This window comes from Bactrocera dorsalis, chromosome 3 (assembly GCF_023373825.1).
Source record: "Bactrocera dorsalis isolate Fly_Bdor chromosome 3, ASM2337382v1, whole genome shotgun sequence".
In the NCBI taxonomy this organism is placed as follows: Eukaryota; Metazoa; Arthropoda; class Insecta; order Diptera; family Tephritidae; genus Bactrocera; species Bactrocera dorsalis.
The window spans coordinates 91,456,817-91,476,374 of NC_064305.1; the positions used below are offsets into that span (position 1 = coordinate 91,456,817).

Genomic DNA, 19,558 nt, shown 5'->3' on the forward strand with positions numbered 1-19,558 from the left:
GTTGTTAAACAATATTGTTAATTTCAACTTTTGTATGTTTACATCGTTGCACATTGTGGGTTAAAGGCGTTTCACTGTAGATGTCGCGTAGTACAATAAGTTGGCAGTACTGTCGTATAGTTCCATAGCGGGCGTCTGTTAACGGATTTGAAAATGTGTATTTGGAGTCATTTGTGGCAGATGTTGGTGTGAATTTGGTTTAGTTTACTATTGTGAAAATTATTTGATACAATTAAAAATATACATTTCTGGTGCATAAATATAGGAAAAGAGAGGATTTTATATAAATTCTATTTGTTCAGTTCGAAGTTAACTACTTTGCCGGACAAAGACACGAAATGGAGGGATTATTGAAAATAATTGAGACGAGTGACGAATATTGCAATGAATTAAAGGAGCTTAAAGAGGTAAAGATGCAAAATTGCTTACAGATTTGGCGTTTTGCTTATTTTGTAATTATTTTCAATTTCTTTCAAAGAAATTTATTAAAGACTTGCGCGATCAACTTCGTGGACAAAAAACTGCAATTCTTGAACCAATTACATTGGGTCAGTTGCCTAACATCACCCCTCAACAAAAAAAGAAACGAATTAAACGCTTGTCAGATCTGACGGAAAGCGATAGTGAGTAGAAAAAGCTAAATTCTTAAATTGTAAAATTTTTATGTTTTAATAATTTTTATAAACAGATGAGTCCATTCCTGAAAAAATTTCTCCTCGTCTGTCAGCGCGTACGAGTAACTCTAAACTTCTTGCCACAGCCGATACCATGGAAGCTGAGCAAATTGATATTGAACACGTCCCAGCAACTCCCGATTTATGTCCAACACCTGCACCAAGGAGTGCAAAGGTTGAATACAAAGAACAATTAGAGGAAAAATTGATGCCACCTCCTCCAGCGCCTATTACTGCGCAGAGTAATTTAACACAAGTCGCTGCTAATAATGAAACGTCATTCTCAAGACCACAACGTGCAGCAAAATTGAAATCAGAAAAGAACTTGAAAGAACCAAAACTTAACTGTAAAATGCGTCGTCCCAGTAAAAACAACACTACTAAGGTGAAGTTGGAGCATGAACAACGACCCTCACAAATGCACGAAGTTGATGATAACACAGTTCAGAGCAACAGTGATGCTTCCAAATCTACTGCTAGCATCACATCTGAAAATTCTGTAATAGCCATTCCAACAAAAGCTCCATCTGTGGTGGAGCTGAATTCAGACGATGAAGCCACAGATAAAAATTCTCAACGTATGTATAATAATTTTCTTTAATTAATTTTCCGTAAAAGTGTATTTTTTTTAAATGGTAGGCAATTCTACAGAGGACGGTAAGACACGTGGCCTACGCATCAAAATTAAACGTGAAAAGAGTAGTATTGGAGTTGCTAATGACAAAGCAAATGTCGAGCCGTCGGCACCTTCTACAACACTGGAATCGTCAGTTAGTGCGCAACAAACTGTTCCATTGCCAAAGGTAAGCTTCAAAAAATTCAATAATCATTAACTAATCATTAGCAATTATCTAGATTCCTATAAAATCTGAACCTGGTAGCGACGATTCGACACTGGCTTCCACCACTCTTTCGGTTAATACTACCGCTAATACTAAACGTCGCAAGAAAAAGGATGCTGTGCCCAAACCTATAAAAGTTGAAAGATTTAGCGACATTGATGCAACCGAAACTACCCGTAAAACTCGTAAACAAACCCGTGCGTCTGGTGGATCTGTTTATGAAGATGCGGTGGATCACCCAATTTCAAATGAAGCTGTTAGCACACCGCCCACGCGAGTTTCACTAGTGCCACCAGAAGTTGCTGCCGCTGCAGGAATGAATGAGACTAGAAATAATTCTGCACAACCCGAAAAGGCTGGTAACTTGACAGTAGTAACAGGTGCTGTCATAAATGATGCTACATTTTGTGCAAATGCCGCACAAACCACGTTCCAAGTGGATGCTGCACAGGCCACCTTTGTTATGGATGGTCAAAATGCTAATATGACTGTTACGATAAACAAAAAGTCAGGCGGAGCAGTCACTTCGGTGGGAGACACAACATACAATGTGCCCATCAGTGACAAAGCAAACAATTCGACTGCCTCGTCCCGTCATTCGATGGAGACTGCAAAAGACACCACACATCCCCAACAAGACAGCCTAATAACCGAGGATGAGTCATTTGAACCAGAAAAGCCAAAGGGTAAATTAGCAACCCTGCCAAAACCTGGTCCAGCTTCCACAAAATTAGGGTCAGCTAAGATTTTCAAAATGCCCACCCGTACGAATGAACTATTCAAGTAAATATATACAGATTTCTGATTTTGACATAATTCTTACCAATTTATTGGTTTTAGTCCCCTTGTGCAAAGTCCGGTGAAGAAAAAGGTTGAAGCTTTCGAAAATGCTGCTATAGCTGCACATACTACAGAAGTAACCAGTTCTGGTCGTCCGAAACGAACTAAGGAAAACACAGCACCGGTAAATGAGAGTTGAAAATAATTGTTTCTTTCCTTATATATGGTTATATGTATTTCCAGTCAAGTATAAACACCCCAACTTTTGGAAAGCTCGCATCCGTGCCTACACTAGGAAGGTTCCTAACACCAACGCAATCTTCTAATCTCACAGGCTCACTAGCAAAAGTTAAGAAGGTGCCGAATAGTGCGTCTAAAGTAATGCCGCATTCGAAAGGTATTGCTGGTGTTAAAGCCACTGCCAGTACAACTGCTTCAAAAACTTTATCTCGCGAAAATAGCGCCGAAGATTTTCGCAAAGGTTTGCATAGCTTAGCCGAGGAGCGCAAGAAGCAACGAGAACAGAAACATCTCATCGCCGCCCAACAGCGAGAAGCTAAAGAACGGGAACGTGCTGAACGTGCAGCGAAATTAGTGAAGGAGCGCGAGGAAAAGCGACTCAAAAAGCAGCAAGAGGCTGAACAGAAGAAACAAGCGCTCGAGGAGATCCAGCGTAACTTGCGACAGCAAGAAGATGCCGCCAAATTGAAGGCCGCCAAAGCAAAGGCCGAACAAGAACGTGAGTTGTTGCAACAAATGAAGCAGCAACAGAATGCTCGCGCTGCTGCAGCGAAAATGTTGCCACCACCACCGAAACATCAATCGAAGTACACATTCGAAATGTTGCATGAAGATGATTCAACAGATGAAGAGGAAAAGACTTCGTATAAGCGACCACCGCCACCAACTTGGAGCCGAAGTACGTTTAAGATAATGACAAAAATTTCACTTTTTATAATATGCGTTTTTCATTGTTTTTTTAACAGGTCACGTACGTGGCTCGGCAATTCGTATGCAGCAATACTGGCCTACGAAAATAATTGACAGCTTCTTTTCGGTGCAACCGATGTCACCGGATTTGCGTTCGATCTTCCCCAATATTAGTTCGCATCATTTGAAACGCAATTCAAGCGTCCTATGGACAACCCCGCCACGTTATTCGGAGCTGCCAAAATATTAAACGTCTGCTCTGTCTTCATAAATAATCGTTTCGTTTTGTATATGACATATAAAATTGAGATTAGTCTGTTAATTAACTTGAAATGGAATTTTAGTTGTATTTAGTACAAGTAGCTGCTTGCTCGAATTATTAATCATTTTATTGTTTGTAATTTGTTGGTAAATTCTCTTGCACTATCCTATTCATATATACGCATATGAGGAGTGCTTTTCGTGTATACATAAGGAATTTTGTAAGCATTTTAACGTGTTTGATTATCATGACACATTTTGCACTTTTTTACAAATAAAATAAAATTAAAAACAAGACAAAATGATTCAAATTTTATTCTCAAGAAAATATGATTGCTTGCAATGCATAAAAATGAACTTGTTTCAAATAAATAAGGGTCATCTTAATATTGCTTCACGGTAGTTGTGGCGGTAGATTTCTGCCGAGTTGACAGTCCTTGGCCGGATAACAGTCCGGGTTCGTTCCGGTTACGTACATAGGCCCGACTGTCGTGGGAACGATACACGGTACTTTGGAGTGTTGGACCGCTGTCAGCAAAATCTCATACAGAAAAGCTGTGAAGCGGATCGCTTTTCTCTGTATAACAGGAGTGATAAAACAGCCTTTACTCCACACGCCACCGTGGGACAAAGACAAACGTTGTTGGCAACATGCAAGGTATTCGGCCGGAAGGTGATAAACTACGCCGCCTCAAAATGGTAGTCTGGATGCAGAGATGGAGACGGTACAGACCTGGCAGATCCATCAAGCAACCTAAACTCCTACTTATCCAGACTAGGCCCTGATATACAAAATCTATGTCCTGCATGCAACGATTTCCCGCATGACACTAATCACCTCCACGCATGCGCAATGGAACCAACTTACTTAACTCTCTCCTGACCATGGTGCGAACCCGTCAAAGCAGCTCGTTTCCTGAGTTTACCGTTAAGTGATTTCGGTGACAGTTAACAACTACAACAACAACGGTGTATGACGCAGGAGCATGCGACATGGACTAAAGAACATCTACACTGACGGATTAAAAATGGCTGATGATTCCATCGGCGAAATCTACGGCGCAGAGCTAAAAAGCAAGACAGACGGATGACGGTGAGTAGGAATGACTTAAGGACATACATTTCATCGTCAAGACTATCACATTTATTCATAAAGACTGCAGAATAGTTGTTGTACTAGTTACAGGCCTAGTATCGTATGCGAGCCGGATGGGCATTAGTATCGATGAAATGTGCAAAAAGTACAAGGAAGAGAGACTTACCTGGAACTCGTCTTAGAAATCTGGAAGCTTCGCAGTTCGGAGGACTAGATGAAAATCAAAATTATATAACCCATTCTGTCGCTTCTGTGACTGCGGCTGAAACAACTTGCTAAAACGCGATCTTAAGAAAGAAAGAGCACAAAGCTCTTGTATTACAAGGTACCCATAGTAAGCATCTGTCTTGCACCAAGAACTTTTCTAATACAAAATCGTACAGCTATAATTCCCGGAGCGATTGATGTCTTAGATAATTAGTTGGAACCTTTTGAAACTGAAGCCGAGTGAGACTAGTCCACATTTGCTTGACTTTAAAGAGCTTACGGGATTTCAAATTGTGAAACCTTCAGAGCTTTCCTTTTGGCATATCTGTCTGATGTTGCCCTAGTTGAGACCTGCAAGCTACGAATCTGCTGAATTCTTCATGTAAATAATCAATGTCGAGCTCAGCGAGTGTGACTCGTTATTTAAAAGACAAAATAAGAGGATTACTTTACAAAATTTCTTGGCAGACATTAAGTTGCTCGGTAAACAAAGAGTTCGTAACGAAATATTACAACGAAGGCCGTGAAAGCTCTTACGAAAGCTTTTGCAGCCGTGAGTGAATCCTCATATTTCTTGCTAACGTTTTTCTGTCTTCCCCATTGCTTCTTGCCTGCGTTGCTTCATTCGATTTTTGGCCTTGCCTTGTTTTTGTCCGCGATAATGTAATGAGTACGTGTTGCCATTGTTGTTGTTGCTGTTGATCTCTTGTCCGTCGTTGGCTTTCAGTTGGTAATGGAATTCACCACACTTTCTTGCGGTTTGGACAAGCTGGCAAGCAACCGACTTCAGTTGGCGCGCCGCGATCAGTTAAAGGCGGATCGTGCTTGTGTTAAGACGTCTCCAAGCGAACATTACAAGTGGTAAGTGCGCGCAACCAAGTGAAAGAAGCAGCAATTCTCGGGTTTGCTGTGTAATGTGTAACTAAAGGCAAGCTCAAGAGTCGGTTTGAATGCGGTCGCAGGTCGCGGGTGCGGATTGTGTAAAAACAAGAATAACAAGCGCATTTGCAACACATATACACACACATACATACAAACGAACTTGGTAATCGAATGTGAAGTGATACATTGGCTCATCGGAGCTGCGGAGACAGGTGAAAAATGTCACTTGGCAAAACATTTACACACAGATGTGGAGCCTAACTCCAATAGTGCCATATGGAATCGGAAATCGGATATAGCGCATTTGAAAACGGATTTGAATTGTTTGGTTTTTGATTTCAAAGCCACGCTAAACTTAATGGACAGTGCCATTTTATACGCACTCTTGTGCCTTATGTGTGTAGATTTGCCTAGATTGGCAACAAAAACAAAAGCAAAACACAGTGTGTGCAATAGGTATCCGACAAGGCGCGGAGCGGAGACAGCAACGACTGCAAAGATAGCTTAAAAACTTTCTTTTTCGTCAGCATTCGTTCACTTGTCGGAATAATCGGAATAATGCGCGCATGTGTGTGTGTGTGTTGCAAATTCGTATGCCTGTGTCTGTCTCTGTGTTTGTGCGCGCAAAACTTCGCTCGATGCTGACGCGAGTGCGAGTCTGAAAATGAAAAAAGAAACAAAAATGAAAATAAAAACAAAAGAAATTGTAGAAAAAGTGGCTAAAGTTGCAATAAGAAAGATATACATATGAATTGCCTATAAGCAGCGAAGCCCACGTGTGTATGTGTGTGTGCCTCATGCCAGGCAATTAGCGAAGGAAAACAAAAACAAAAGCTAACTAATGGAAATAATGAATTTCGCTGTGGAAATTGGTGCAAGCAAAAATAAGAGTGTAACATTGTGACTTTATTGCATACATACATACATTCATACATACATACATACATATTCACTTAAGTGCTTAAATACTCACGCCAAAGGTACACCCAAAGTCACATTCCTTCCAAAGCGTGGCACTGTCTGTGCGTTCTTGTGCTTTACTCTAATATTATGCGAGCGCTAAATTAGGTTGCACAGCGATAATTAACGCTCACACACACACACCCACAGCTACATTTGACGTGCCAAGTACGCTTGACAAGAAGTGTGTTTGCCTCGTTGCATGGGAATGGCAAACAGAAAGAATCGCACAACCAACTGTCAATTTCCCTCAACAGCGCTAAACCTCACATATACATACATACAGTCATATGTATGTGTGCGCACAATATTCAGCCAATCTCCAGTTAGTAGAAACCTTGGGAAAACATATGACATAAATAGTAAAAAAATAGTGGCGCCATTAAAAGGTCAAGGCTTCAAGCAGACTACCGTTAATCAGCTGTCAGTTTTGCTGATGTCATAAATCATCGAATATTTACGAGAACTGAATCGACTAAAATCATCCCAGTTCAATCTTCGTTCGCCTTGTCCTAACTGTTTTGAAGCTTTGACTAATTATTTCTAAATTGATAATTTGGTCCATAATATCAAAATCAGTCTTTTTCTTTTGTATTGTTTTGTTTTTGTGTTTCAAAAATAAATTTTCTAAATACATGCAATGAAAATGCGTTTTTCGACCGAAATCTGAATACGAATAGATTGTAAATACCACAAAATCATCAAAATGTGAATAGAAAATCCATCCGGGGCTGGACCAACATGGGTACATGCGCTGTCGCAGAAGCCTTTCAGCCTTAGATCGATCGCAAGGGATCTAGTGATCTCTTTGCCCTCAGTAAGGCTAGCCTCTCCCTAGTTTTAGGGCTTTTAATAGGCCACTGTCCCATTTGCGTCCACGCAGTAAGGCTGGGAATCCTACCAGACGTCATCTGCAGACGCTGTTTGGAAAAAGATGAGGTGGAAGCAACTCAACACTTCCTTCTTGACTGTTCTGCGTTTGGGAGGTCAAGACTTAAACACTTGGGAGCGCCTACCTGCAGACATCCTACCGAGCTGGCGGGAATGGAAATTAAATTTGTATTGGCTACAAAGCGTTTTCCTACTTTATAAGTTCGAACCCAGAAGTTCTACTGTCCTGTGGCCTCATAAAGTACTCATATAGTAGTCTACGTGCTATCTTTGATCAGCCATCAAACCTAACCTCAATCTAACGGACTGAAATTTGTATTTCTGTACCCATTTGGTTCGGTTAATTCTCCTTTCAGCTCGACTTTTTTCCTTATTAATAGCAGTTCTTTTATGATGAAGCAACAAAACTAGAAATAAAGTGTCAAAGCAACAAAAATTTAATAAAAGACAGAAATGAAATAATTAATTTTTGTTTTTTAGAATAATTCAGTTTTGTGTTATTTTTCCATATCTGAGTGCACGTATTTACTTTCGAATGATAGCTTGATTGCTGTCGGCGACACACACCTATCGCCTCCCAATTGACTTGGTAGCTGACGCTGCAGCAGCTTCAGTTGACGTGTTGTTGCTCCTGGCAATGTTGCAATTTTGGGAATTGTAACTAGCAATTTTGCAATCACGTTTGGCATTCGCTGCTCGGTGATGCATGGCTGGCATGTTGATCCTCCAATGGCTCAGTTGTAACAACGGCATACACTTTTCGGTTGCACGAGTTATTTAACGGTATTTGCTTTTGGAAATTATAGCCATTTTATAAGGCAAATATCTCACAGGAGATAGTACCATGGCTGAAATGGGTTTTCAAGTAATCGAGCTTGTGCAGCTTGCATAATTTATGGCAGAAAGTTACTGATGCTACATAAGATTCAATATTTATAAGATTACAAATTTCTAATTATTTTTAAAATTGGCTCTTATAATATAACGGTTTTTATTGGTATTAGAGCTTAGCCATTGTTAGACATACTTCTCTGATTGTACGAGTATATGTATATCTTGAGAACCACTTTGATTGCTCGATCACTTAGCAAAACATGAACCAAAAAGATTTTCTGACTTTTCTTACTCAAACAACTCATTCAATCGGAGTTCATAGAGCCACTTGCAATTTCCAGCCTTTTGGACCAGTGTCCGATGTCGGGAAGCAAATTGGTGAAGAAATTAATATAAAATTTTCATACGGCCTGTGCATCATCAAGCATTCAAAGCAACACAGCAGATATTTCCAACCGCACCAAACTGAACTCCACGTCTAGTGCTGCGGCATAACTCGTTCGTCAGTCTTGCTAAGTTGGCTATAATAAGCACTTGTATGACACTAGAAGCTAACAGTGACGATAACCGGACATTCAGGTGAAATGAAACTGGAATGACAGCACATAACAACAACAACGAGCGAGCAGGCAGTTGATCAAGTGGCGAGAACGCCAAATCGACAATGCCGTACAAGCTTTCCGCACTCGTCTTCACACACACACATACATGTTAGCGGACGTCTGAAACAACAATATCTGCAGAGAACAACAAATGGTAGTTGCAAGTTAATATTGTTGACTTTTTTCAGCGGGCCAATGTCAAATCCGCGCTCTGTGCTGTGTACTTGACGTTCTTGATACTGTTACGAGCGTTTGTTGTTTGCTTTTTCGTCCGTGGGTCGGTTGGTGTGTTGGTGGTGCATTTGACATTCAGCTGCGTTCCGAAAATTGCAGCTGAGAAACTGTTACTTGTGCTATTTTCTTGTGCCATTTTCCGCAGCAACTGCCGCGGCGAGTTTTGCTTCCTATCAATGCAGCTTGTGTGTGCGATCGTGGCTGTGTGAGTGTGTATGTATGTGTGTTGGCTGAAAGTAGGCAAATTGCATGGTGTGCTGCAATAAGTATGTTGCAAGAATAACAACATAATAAATTGCATTGTCGCCTTGTCACCAGCGACGCCATCTAAGAGATGACACACACACACATACACAGATGTTTAAATATAAGTATGAAGTGAGACGTGAATTCAATTCGGTCATTGTGGCATTATGCAAACGAATTTAAATAATTTTCAAAGTTTTATCATTTAGGCTACTACCGTTATTATTTGAAAAAAACAAACTCGGGTCCGCGTTAAAAATTAAAGTTTTACTGTTATAAAGTGTGAAAGTGATTTTCAAATATTCCACAATAATCGCAGCAACTGCTAGTGCGTGTCGAAATCTAAGCGTTTTCGGAATTACTCGCTCGTTTTGTGCGTTGATTGGCGCTGTGCTATACAGATCATCGAGTGTTTGTCTGCGCATGCGTGCGTGCCGTGCCGTTTATTCATTTGAACGCCGTTTGCCGTTAATACATTTCTTTCTGCAATTTCGCTGGTCCACTGCAACGCTTTTGCCACGGTATTTGCTGCAAGTGTGAAGCGCTTGTACGGCTGCGCGTGGATTAGGCTGCTGCATCGCCGCTGTTGCTGCCGCTGCTGCTGGTGTGTAACGAGACGCGCCGTTGAAGTGAAGGTGAGTTTTCACGCTACATAAATAATAGAAAGCTCAATGATGAGTCTTGCTAAGCCGCGCGTTTAAGCATGGATAACTAACCAGCTGACAGCGTGCTCGTACATACATAGCGGTGAAATCTAAATCTGCGCGAAAAATCGCTGCTAGGCCGGATTTAGAATTTCATGTGTCGATATGTTTGTAAATGTGTCGTATAATCACATAGTTATCGCGTTATTTGTGTAAAGTACTTTGTTTTCAGCGAAGTTCCATCAGAAGACTTTTCCTCCAAAATTTCAAACTTCTAGTTGAGTTATATATTCATGAACGAGTTGGCTCATCTATCACAAATGCGCATTCTGCAATCTTTAAGCCCTTTTAATGGTGAAAATTAATCAGAAGTGACAATGGTGTGCAAAAAAATATTATATTTGTACATACATATGTACTTAAGAGTAAAAAAAAGGTTACTAATATGACCATCTTGTACCTCCCATTCCCCTTTGAGCTCAAATTTTACCTTGCTCTACTGCAGAAGCTACCTTTTCTTTTAGAAGACAGAAACATTTTATAAATTAGTAATAGCCAAATATATAGTCAGATATGCATATATATTTGGTAGTCGAAAAAGTGTTTTCGTATTTTGTCAATAGATGTCATTGCAGTCGTATACATATCTCCAGTGTTACCAATCGCATTGTGTCATACCATATAGTCTTGGAAAGGTGAGATTTTAGGCTTCATTTAATATTAAATTCAGGGGTTACCGCTGTTCAAAAATTAGTGAAAATAATTAAGAAATCCGCTATATTTTGAAATTTTCGTATAAAAAGTTAAGAATGCCACGCAATCCACCAATGTGTTATGGTGACGATGCTGTATCAATTCGTGTATCACAACAAGGGAAGGCTTGCTTCCTATCTGGAAATTTCGATTTACACTGATGGAAAAATGTCTCTAGGGGCAAATGGCAAAAAGTGCTCGACCAAAATGATACATATTTCTTTATTTATGTATTATTATAATTATAAAAAAAGTTAAAATTTTATTAGAAATACGAAAAGACTTTTTCGACTGCCGTATATGCATTTAGGAGTACAAAAAATACTAATATGACCATCTTTTACCTTCCCGTACCTTTTGAGTTCATATGCCCGTTCCGAAAATATAAAACTTTGCTCTACTCTTAAAGCTACCTTTTCTTTCTTTCTTCCTTTTCTATAAAGTAGAAAAATTGGATAAAATATTAATAGTCAGCTGTGTATGTGTGTATGTATATGTACATATATACTCCTAAATATGTATTGCGCCATTGTATTTAGTTGCTTACTAATATCAATTTTGATTTATTACTCATGGCGTTGTTAATGGTCCATTGAGGGCCATGCCATTTGAGGTTCGTGCCCAAAGTCTTTTGCTTTGCAATCGTAAACTCATGACTCAAAAACTACCTCAATGTGATTGCATAACGGCGGTAAACCCGTAAATATGTGCCGAAAACTAAATAAATTTATTTGTCTGGGAAACAAAACAAAAAAAATTAGGTGTATGTAAAGTGAGTCGCACGTATATCCGAATTTCGTCGTAAATGTGACGCTGAAAATCCGCATTCGGCTAACTGTTAGTGCGCAGTCAGCGGAAAGTGTCAGTGAGTCATATATGTATGCCCAAAAACACAAGGCAGTCTTCTCGTGTGTAGCTCGTTTCCAAAAACACAGCGAAGAAAGAAAATAAACACCGAGTTGAGAAATGAGACAAGTCGAAGTGAATATAAAACCGCAGATGAAGGCTGCAAAATTTTCACCGGTGAGTGCCCTTCTGCGAAAGCAAAAGTAATTTTGTGAACTGGTTTTAACTGAGACAAAATATTGTGCATGGCTTTGCAGTTACTAATGCTTTACATATGTATGTAGTACAGTATATATCCATATGCACATACGTATAGTGTGTATGTAGCATATACACTCTCACACTCGTATTTATGGTGTGTAGCGCCTCGAACGGTTTCATATTTACAATTATGTCTCGTAAATGTTATTCCTCTAAAATATAAATCTTGTATGAAGGACGGCTGATGCGATTGTCTAATCCCAGTCACACAGTGGTGCGGAACGGAGGCGCTTGCCGGGGATTTAGTAAGCAGTTTTTGTTTATTTCAGATGTCAATCATCTCTTTTACGACCTCAGTTGTTTTAGCGGTAGAGAACATTCCTGAAGTAATTTCGTGGAAACGGTTTGCGAACTCTATTCGAAAAGGTTTTTGCAAAAGATTCTGATACAACGATGACTCTTTATACCCAAAATATTAATCAAAATGTGTTGAGTCGATTCATAAGCTGAGATCCTTGGCTATTTTTCTGATGCCAACACACAATAATTGACATTTGGTGATCAAACAGACGAAAGACTGTCCCAATGCTTTAAGGTAAACATTTTTATCGTTTCGGTTTGCGACGGTTGCTTAAATGGACCAGTCCGGGTTAAAGAGTTGAGGGTGATCAGATGGTGTGTTTGGTATGTGTATAAAGTGTTGAAAAGTCTGAAGACTTTACTAAAGCAGCTTCCTGTATACCAAGCGTAAAGTATCGAATGCTTGTTTCCGCTGACTGCAGAACCAAGCCTTATACTCGTATTTCCTTTATGTGTCAGGTTCCATCAGAACTTCGTGTGTGGTGAATAGTTGAATATATATTTTTTGTGTTTAATTGCACCAGCTTTGCACCAGTGTTTAACTCCTTTTAGTGCCTGTTTCGAGATTATCTTGTGTTTTTAAAAAGTTTTGGCATTTTATTAACATGAAATTCATTGTTCACCAACTAACGAGTAAAAATAACGGTACAAATAAGCGAAATTATGGCGGAAGTATTATCAAACAGGCGAAATGCCGTTCTCAAGACCCTACCACAAACCATTTCACTTCGTAGGCTAAAAGCGGTAGCACATATTTTATCAAAGAGTTGTTTTTGTACTGTTTGTGGCATTTCATTTACTGAATTCATAGACACTCCATTTATAATTCTAATCGCTGGTGGTAAACATGTAAAATAATTACAAATGGAAAATAATTGCGAATATCTTGTTATATTCACGCTCTATGCACGTGGAAAGCAACTTCCCGAGGAAATCGTTCAAATTGGCTGTTGAAGTCAATGGCACTAAAATCGAGAAAAAAGCAACTGAAAACAGTAGTTGGCTGGGCAGCAAAGTAACATAATAACAGTGGTTGGTCCAATACGTACAGAGTTGAGTAAGCAGAAGAAGAAGAAGAAGAAGCAGAAAAAGCACAGCACTCGCGGCGTGTTCAACCTTTCTAAGTGCTTTCACTTTCGTTGAACGCGACATCGGTGTTTCGGTTTCGGTTGCGACTTCAACTGCTCTGCTTATTGTTGTTGTGGCGTTGAGAGTGACTGAACTTATTTTCTGGTAGTGCAACAACTGCTCATTAACCGTTGCTACATGTACTTCTTTTATAGCTCACTCTTTGCCGACTTTTTTCGGTTCGCGCCTCGCGGGGGTTGCTATTAACCCGTGCTCTTGCTATTTATTTTCAAACATGCAATTTATTTTTAGTTAAGTTGTCTGTCTTCTTTCCATTAATTTTACTTTTTGCTTCCCGCTGGTCTGACATTGGCCAGTTGGCTTCATGTTTTGCATTCGAATGCTTTTCTGGCTTGATTTTTTCACAATTTCTCAACTTTTTATTCGGTTCATTGGAAGAAATCGTCTGTCTGCTGGTGCACTGTGAAGGGCATTTTGTTGCAAGCGCAGCAGTTTTCGTTTTCGTTTTCATTCGCACAGCTGCGCTTTGTATGTGTAGGAGTACAGTTATTTGGTAATTGTTGCTTGTTGATTTTTTATGCGTTTCAAGTTTCTGTGTTGTTGGAGGACTGGCGATGTTGTAACCAAAGCGAGAGTGCATTTTTTTGATTTAACGAACTTCGGTTGTAATTGCATCAGCTTTTTTGAAGCGGATCTGGTTTCTCTTTGTGCAAGAAATCTTTTGCTAATCTGTAAAAGGGGTCTTGAGGCTTTGCCACCCGCAACATTTATATTTCGTTGGGCTTATCTTATTATTGTTATATAAGACATTTTGCGATTTCGTAATCAGAGCTCTGGCCTTTCACGAACAGCCGCTCTTGCACACTTTACTTCTTCGGGCGCCCTTGGGGTGGTTGTTTGACGAAATCTTCGTTGGTTGTTGAATCTCTAAGCTTGAAGTACAACAGTTGTTGTGTTTTACACACAACCTCACGGTGTTTAAAAGCACTTAGATCAAAACAATGCGCTGATCAGCAATACATGCTTTTTGCAAGTATTCTTTGGTTCACTTTGGGCAGGCACCTTTTCCACCTTGGTCGGGTTTGAGGATGACCTAAAACCTTTGAAGTGTTGTGGTTCCGGCATCCGACCGCAGTGCGACTCCACACTGAACTGAGTTCAATTCTGCCTGCCTTGAGGTTTAAATCACAGCCAATATGAATCTCCTCAAAAGACCAAACCCAATGATCAGGTTGGAAGGGTTAACTGTTCTCCGTGGTACCAGACTTAAGTCTACGGTCAGACCTTTTAGCTTACCTGTTGAGCACCCATAAGACTGCTGAGATTTGAAACTTGAACTTCAAATGTTTTTTCATTAGGAGGAATCTTAGTCAAAGTCAGTTTAAGCTGAGTATAGCTATTTCTGACAAATACTATGCTGAAATCCCTTGGCAAGCCGAAAATACAGACATATTGAATATGTATTCTAGTCGGCCCTTATGAAAGGCATACCTTATTGGAGGCAAATTCTATCCCCTCCCGCTGGAAGCTTGAAGTACAAGTCCCCTAAATATCGTCATGGTCTACGGATCGTCATCGTATCAGCTTCATTTCGCCTCTCCGCACCTTGACTGTTCCACATAAAAAAAGTAAATATACTTTTAGAAACCTTGGCTATATTTTTTCCAAAAGAGAAATGTAAAAATATTAGTGTTGAGCTGTGACAGACTGGCATCATGTCATAACAATCGGCAAATATGGGCGCGATCAATTTCGAATACTTTCGCTGTATAAATCTCAAATAATCTTTCGCTATTATTGCTTTTTTAGCAACTCCACGGCAAATACGAATTTATTCACCCCACACACACACATACATGTACCTTTGAATTGGTGAATTAGCATCTGTAGAGAGTCTATTGTGCGATCTTAAAAAACCGAATAAATCTGATTTACAATGCAAAACCAGTTTTACGAATCTTCATCAACGGTATACTTTTTACTGTTAATTGTCTATATGTTAGCTATGTATATATGTGCTTGAGTGTGGCAAAAATTAAATTGAATTTGTTGAACGGCAACAAATTTAGTTATTTGCATATTCCCGCTTTGTATGGTAGGCTATGGCGAACAAGAAAAAGCCAATTGGGAAGACACACAAAATTTCATTATTTATTCTTTTTATTTTTTGATTTCCATTATTTATTTTTGTAAATTTTTTAAATAAAGTATTCACGCTGATTTTTGCTGGGAGAAGCCCACAACTTTTATTATTAACATCTAAATGTTTGTATTGGTCATTAATGCTTTTTTCAAGCTCAGCTTTAGACCCTCAGAATGAACCTCGAAATTGTTTTTGCTCTGCTGCCATTTACCTAATGGCTCACCCGTTTAATCTGTTGTTAATAGCTACGCTTTTTGCAGTAATCTCTTAAACTATTTCTGCCAGCGATTTGCATTATGTAATAAGTCGCCATTGTTTAATGTTCGGTCATTTGTCGTTTGAAGCTTAATGACCGCTTTTTATACTCACGTTTATGGTTTAGCAAGCAGCCCTGGCGACATCTTTGTGGTAATAAACCTTACGTAATGCAGCCATTGTACTAAACTTATTCTAGATTTTTACAAAGTGAGTCATTGAACTTGAGAATTCTTTAAAAGAAAATGGAAAAATATTCAACAAACGAGCTTTTTTCTCATAAGTCTACTTTTGCTGGAAATAATTTATGTATGTAAAGTGGCATTTATGGAAGCGAAAAAAAAATTTAAATTACACAAATAGACTTTAAATCAGAAAGATATTATTCTTTTAGATATTTTCAAAAATATAAATTACTAGCTGACCCGGCGAACTTCGCCCCGCCCAATTTTTATTTTTTTCTGGAAGTCATAAACTCGTATAACTTTACCACAAATAATATAAACTTCAAACAACGCATTTTCATTTAATGTTTTTAATGTTTGTAGCGCCATCTACTGTAACATACCGCACTCAATACCGCTCTTAGCGCCACCAACTGGTGGATAGCTCTTTGCTAATAATAAACAAATAATTTGCAATAAATAAATAATGCGACTATAAGGAGAGTTATAAACTATCCTATCTTTCAAGTTGGACCAAACTGCACACAGTGTTAAAAATTTCATTAAAATCGGTTCAGTAGTTTAAGAGTCCATCGCAAACAAACAATGTGACACGTGATTTTTATATATTAAGATATTCTGTTAAATTAGAGAAAGCCTGTTGAATAAATGTTGTTGATCCAAATATAATTTCTTAAAGTGAAAACTTTTTCTATCACTTATCGCACAAACTAGCACTTTCCCACTAAATTTACAACAAAATAATGAGCTGCAAGCCAGAGTAGCTTTATTAACCCAGCGCCTTCCAATTAAAACAGCCTTTTGGGCCGTGAGCGGGCCCTTAATTAGTTGCATTTTCCATCATTTGATATATGTTTATGAACAAAATTTCCATAAAAATATAAAAGGCAAATAAAAATCACTTAAAGAAACTCATTTTTTATTACAGCATGGAGTTTGGCAGTGATTGTGAGCAAACATGAACGTCTACCACTCATCCATAGACACGAGATTTTGAACTAAAGCAAAGGGAAACCGAATTAGGAAACACACATTTAGTGTAACAGTGAGGCATATACACACACACCAACTGGGAACACAGACAACGACAACTTCTAGTTTAGGTTATGAGCTGCAAAGTGGAGCGACACAGCAGCGCAACGCGGCCGTTGGCCACAGCCACAGCCACAGCTACAGCAACAACAACGGTTATGACGCTCACCAAAAGGCGAAAATCCCACAAAGGCCCAAATTCCTCGCTGGCCGGCAGAACGTCGCCGAGGAAGACCACAAGTTGGCCGCTTTCCGCAGCCACGATGCACCACAGCTTCAGCCCGGCGCACTCGCTCCGCTGGCTGGGCGTGCTGGTGCTGCAGCTGCTGCTGCTGGCCACACGTAATATCGGTAAGTAATGCATACGTAATTTAAATGTCAACAGTAAGATAGATGGCGCATATTGTGAGGGGCACAATAAGCTTTTGTGCGCAATAAATTCCAGTCGCTTGTCGTTCAACGCTTTCGAGGCGCTTGCGGGCTCCACCTGCAGCATTTGAAGCAGCTAAAGTAGTTCTTTGTAACCTGCTCACATTGTGTTTTGGTTATCTCCGCGTTTATTTGCATTTAAAATAGCTACGCGCATCTGCGTGTGTGTGCGTGTGCGTGGCTTGTGTTTGCTTGTGTGTGTGTGGCTTGTCACTCGTTTGGCGGCTTTGTCATTCTTGTTGTGAAAGTGCGTTTACACATGTGTACCTCAGCACCGGTTCGAACGTTCGACTGACATCAATGTATTGAGGAATTCACACATAAACACACACACACACACATACACACATGCATTCCAACGCTGCAATGTAAGCTCTTGCCCGTATATGAGCGGTTTTGTGGCACCAGTGTTTAATGTACCGGAAAAACGTTGTTGTACGCCACAACAACAACGCAACAAAGTAATAAAATAAAATACGCACTTTATTTTCGTAAAGGTGGTTCGCAAAGCAATTGGCAATGCGAAAAGCGTAACGAACGCGCGGAGATTATTTAGCTGCTGGCGCAGTCCTAAATGCTGTCGCTTACCAAGTTCTCTCGACGCATATCTGCATGTAAGTAGACATATGCATGTGGGCTTTTACGCATATAAATTATCTGTTTACCTTCATGCATTACGTTAATCGACTGTGACTGCTGCGCCATTTTGAGTTAGAGAAAACTTCCAGTCAGCAGAAGGGATGCAGGTGAAAGCGAACTTTTATGTTCTTATTACCATGCTTTAGCATTAACTTTTCATTTTATCCCAATATATTAATTTTTTTTTGTTTTTGAATGGTTGAAAATTTTCGTTAAGATTAACTTCACAGCTGTAAAATATAGATTTTGTAACAGTTTATTTAAATAATTAAGTTAAAATAAGTTCATGACTCTTAAAATATATGGCTCGTTCTTGCAGTATTATTATAGTAAGTAATAAAACACCCTTGAGATGTTTAGCATTTTAAAGGCTAGAAGCACAGTCAAAATGAGTTTGGCTCGCTTCTTTGTGAGCTTTCAGTAACTTTTCTTATTCCATATTTATATTTACTCCACTATGCTGGCTTAAGATATAATCAAATTTGACCCGGGCTGATAAAAAAAATTCACGTTTTTTACTACAAATTTTTATTAATGCATTTAAAATAGGCTCCTAAGTACAAGCAGGTCAACGCATAATCCAATTTTTCATAGACTTTCGTAACCCTCGGCTGGGACCGCCTTCAGTGCTTTCAGCGAATTTTGTTTTTTTTTTGCTTTCGGCACATTTTTTAGCACCATTCACTAGATTGTTGGACAGTTTTATCATATTGATGTCTCAACACCAGTTTGAAGAATGTAAACTTCTCAGTTATGGTGTCGAGCATCTCATTTGCGACCCCTACTCGACGACGTTTTCAGTAAATAGACTGGTTTGGAAACACATAATACCCAATACGTTAATCAAAATGTGTTGAGTAGATTCATTTGAAGTATTGAGAGCCTCTAACAGTGATCCATAAAGGACTCATATGAAGCAAGTTTTCGATGACTTCACGACTTTCACTGAATGCTTTATGCCTCCCACCACACTCCCCAGAATACTTATACTCTCGAGTTTCTTTGCAAGTGTGGTAATTTCTAGAGCCAACTTCCGACTGCACATTTTGTTACGACACTGAGATACCCGTGCGTCAAATCATACATGGTACTTAGGACGAAAAGTTTTCATCACTTGAAGCAATCTCTTTGATACGCCTGGTACGCGCATGTGTAGCAAAATCCCAACGAAATTGCTATTTTTCTCATGCCTACGAATACGCGTCCACATTTACATAATATCGTATTAATAGAAAATTATGTACCGTTAGACTGTTGTGTTTATGTAAAGCAGTCGTTGAGAGCTACACGTCGGCGCGCATAGCTCTATTGCCTTGACGTGAGTGCCACATAATGTTTTGAATTAATTTAGCTTTATATAACAAATACAACATAAAAGTATGCCCATGTAAAGTATATTTATATTGAGCTAATTAACAGCGCAAACATATTAACTGCCATGAGAACACAATGCTCTTTTCACCACCACTCAGTTACGGCGGTCCCGTCTCACGCACCTTCTCGCGTGCAGATTGACATCTACAAAAGACTTAAGCAGCGATCC

At 39.4% G+C, this 19,558-nt stretch overlaps 2 protein-coding genes across 10 annotated transcripts in view; both read left to right on the top strand.

Moving 5' to 3' along the window:
* Window positions 1-155: 155 nt before the first annotated feature.
* LOC105230535 (uncharacterized) lies at window positions 156-3,783 on the top strand. Its single transcript, XM_011211333.4, has 8 exons — window positions 156-407; window positions 479-623; window positions 689-1,252; window positions 1,314-1,477; window positions 1,530-2,299; window positions 2,357-2,480; window positions 2,540-3,215; window positions 3,283-3,783. Exons 1-8 carry the CDS (start codon window positions 339-341, stop codon window positions 3,474-3,476), a joined length of 2,706 nt encoding a protein of 901 aa, XP_011209635.2. The 5' UTR covers window positions 156-338; the 3' UTR covers window positions 3,477-3,783.
* Window positions 3,784-5,507: 1,724 nt separating this feature from the next.
* LOC105230536 (mucin-5AC) overlaps window positions 5,508-19,558 on the top strand; it is a 35,901-nt gene continuing 21,850 nt past the window's right edge. For 8 of the 9 annotated variants that reach the window (XM_049450912.1, XM_011211336.4, XM_049450914.1 and 5 more), the window contains exons 1-3: window positions 5,567-5,651; window positions 9,649-10,074; window positions 16,844-17,298. In XM_049450912.1, coding sequence (XP_049306869.1) covers window positions 17,022-17,298 — 277 coding nt within the window. In that variant the 5' untranslated portion in view covers window positions 5,567-5,651; window positions 9,649-10,074; window positions 16,844-17,021. Of the gene's footprint in view, window positions 5,652-9,635; window positions 10,075-16,843; window positions 17,299-19,558 lie in introns of all 9 variants that reach the window. The other variant, XM_011211334.4, reaches the window with a different exon arrangement.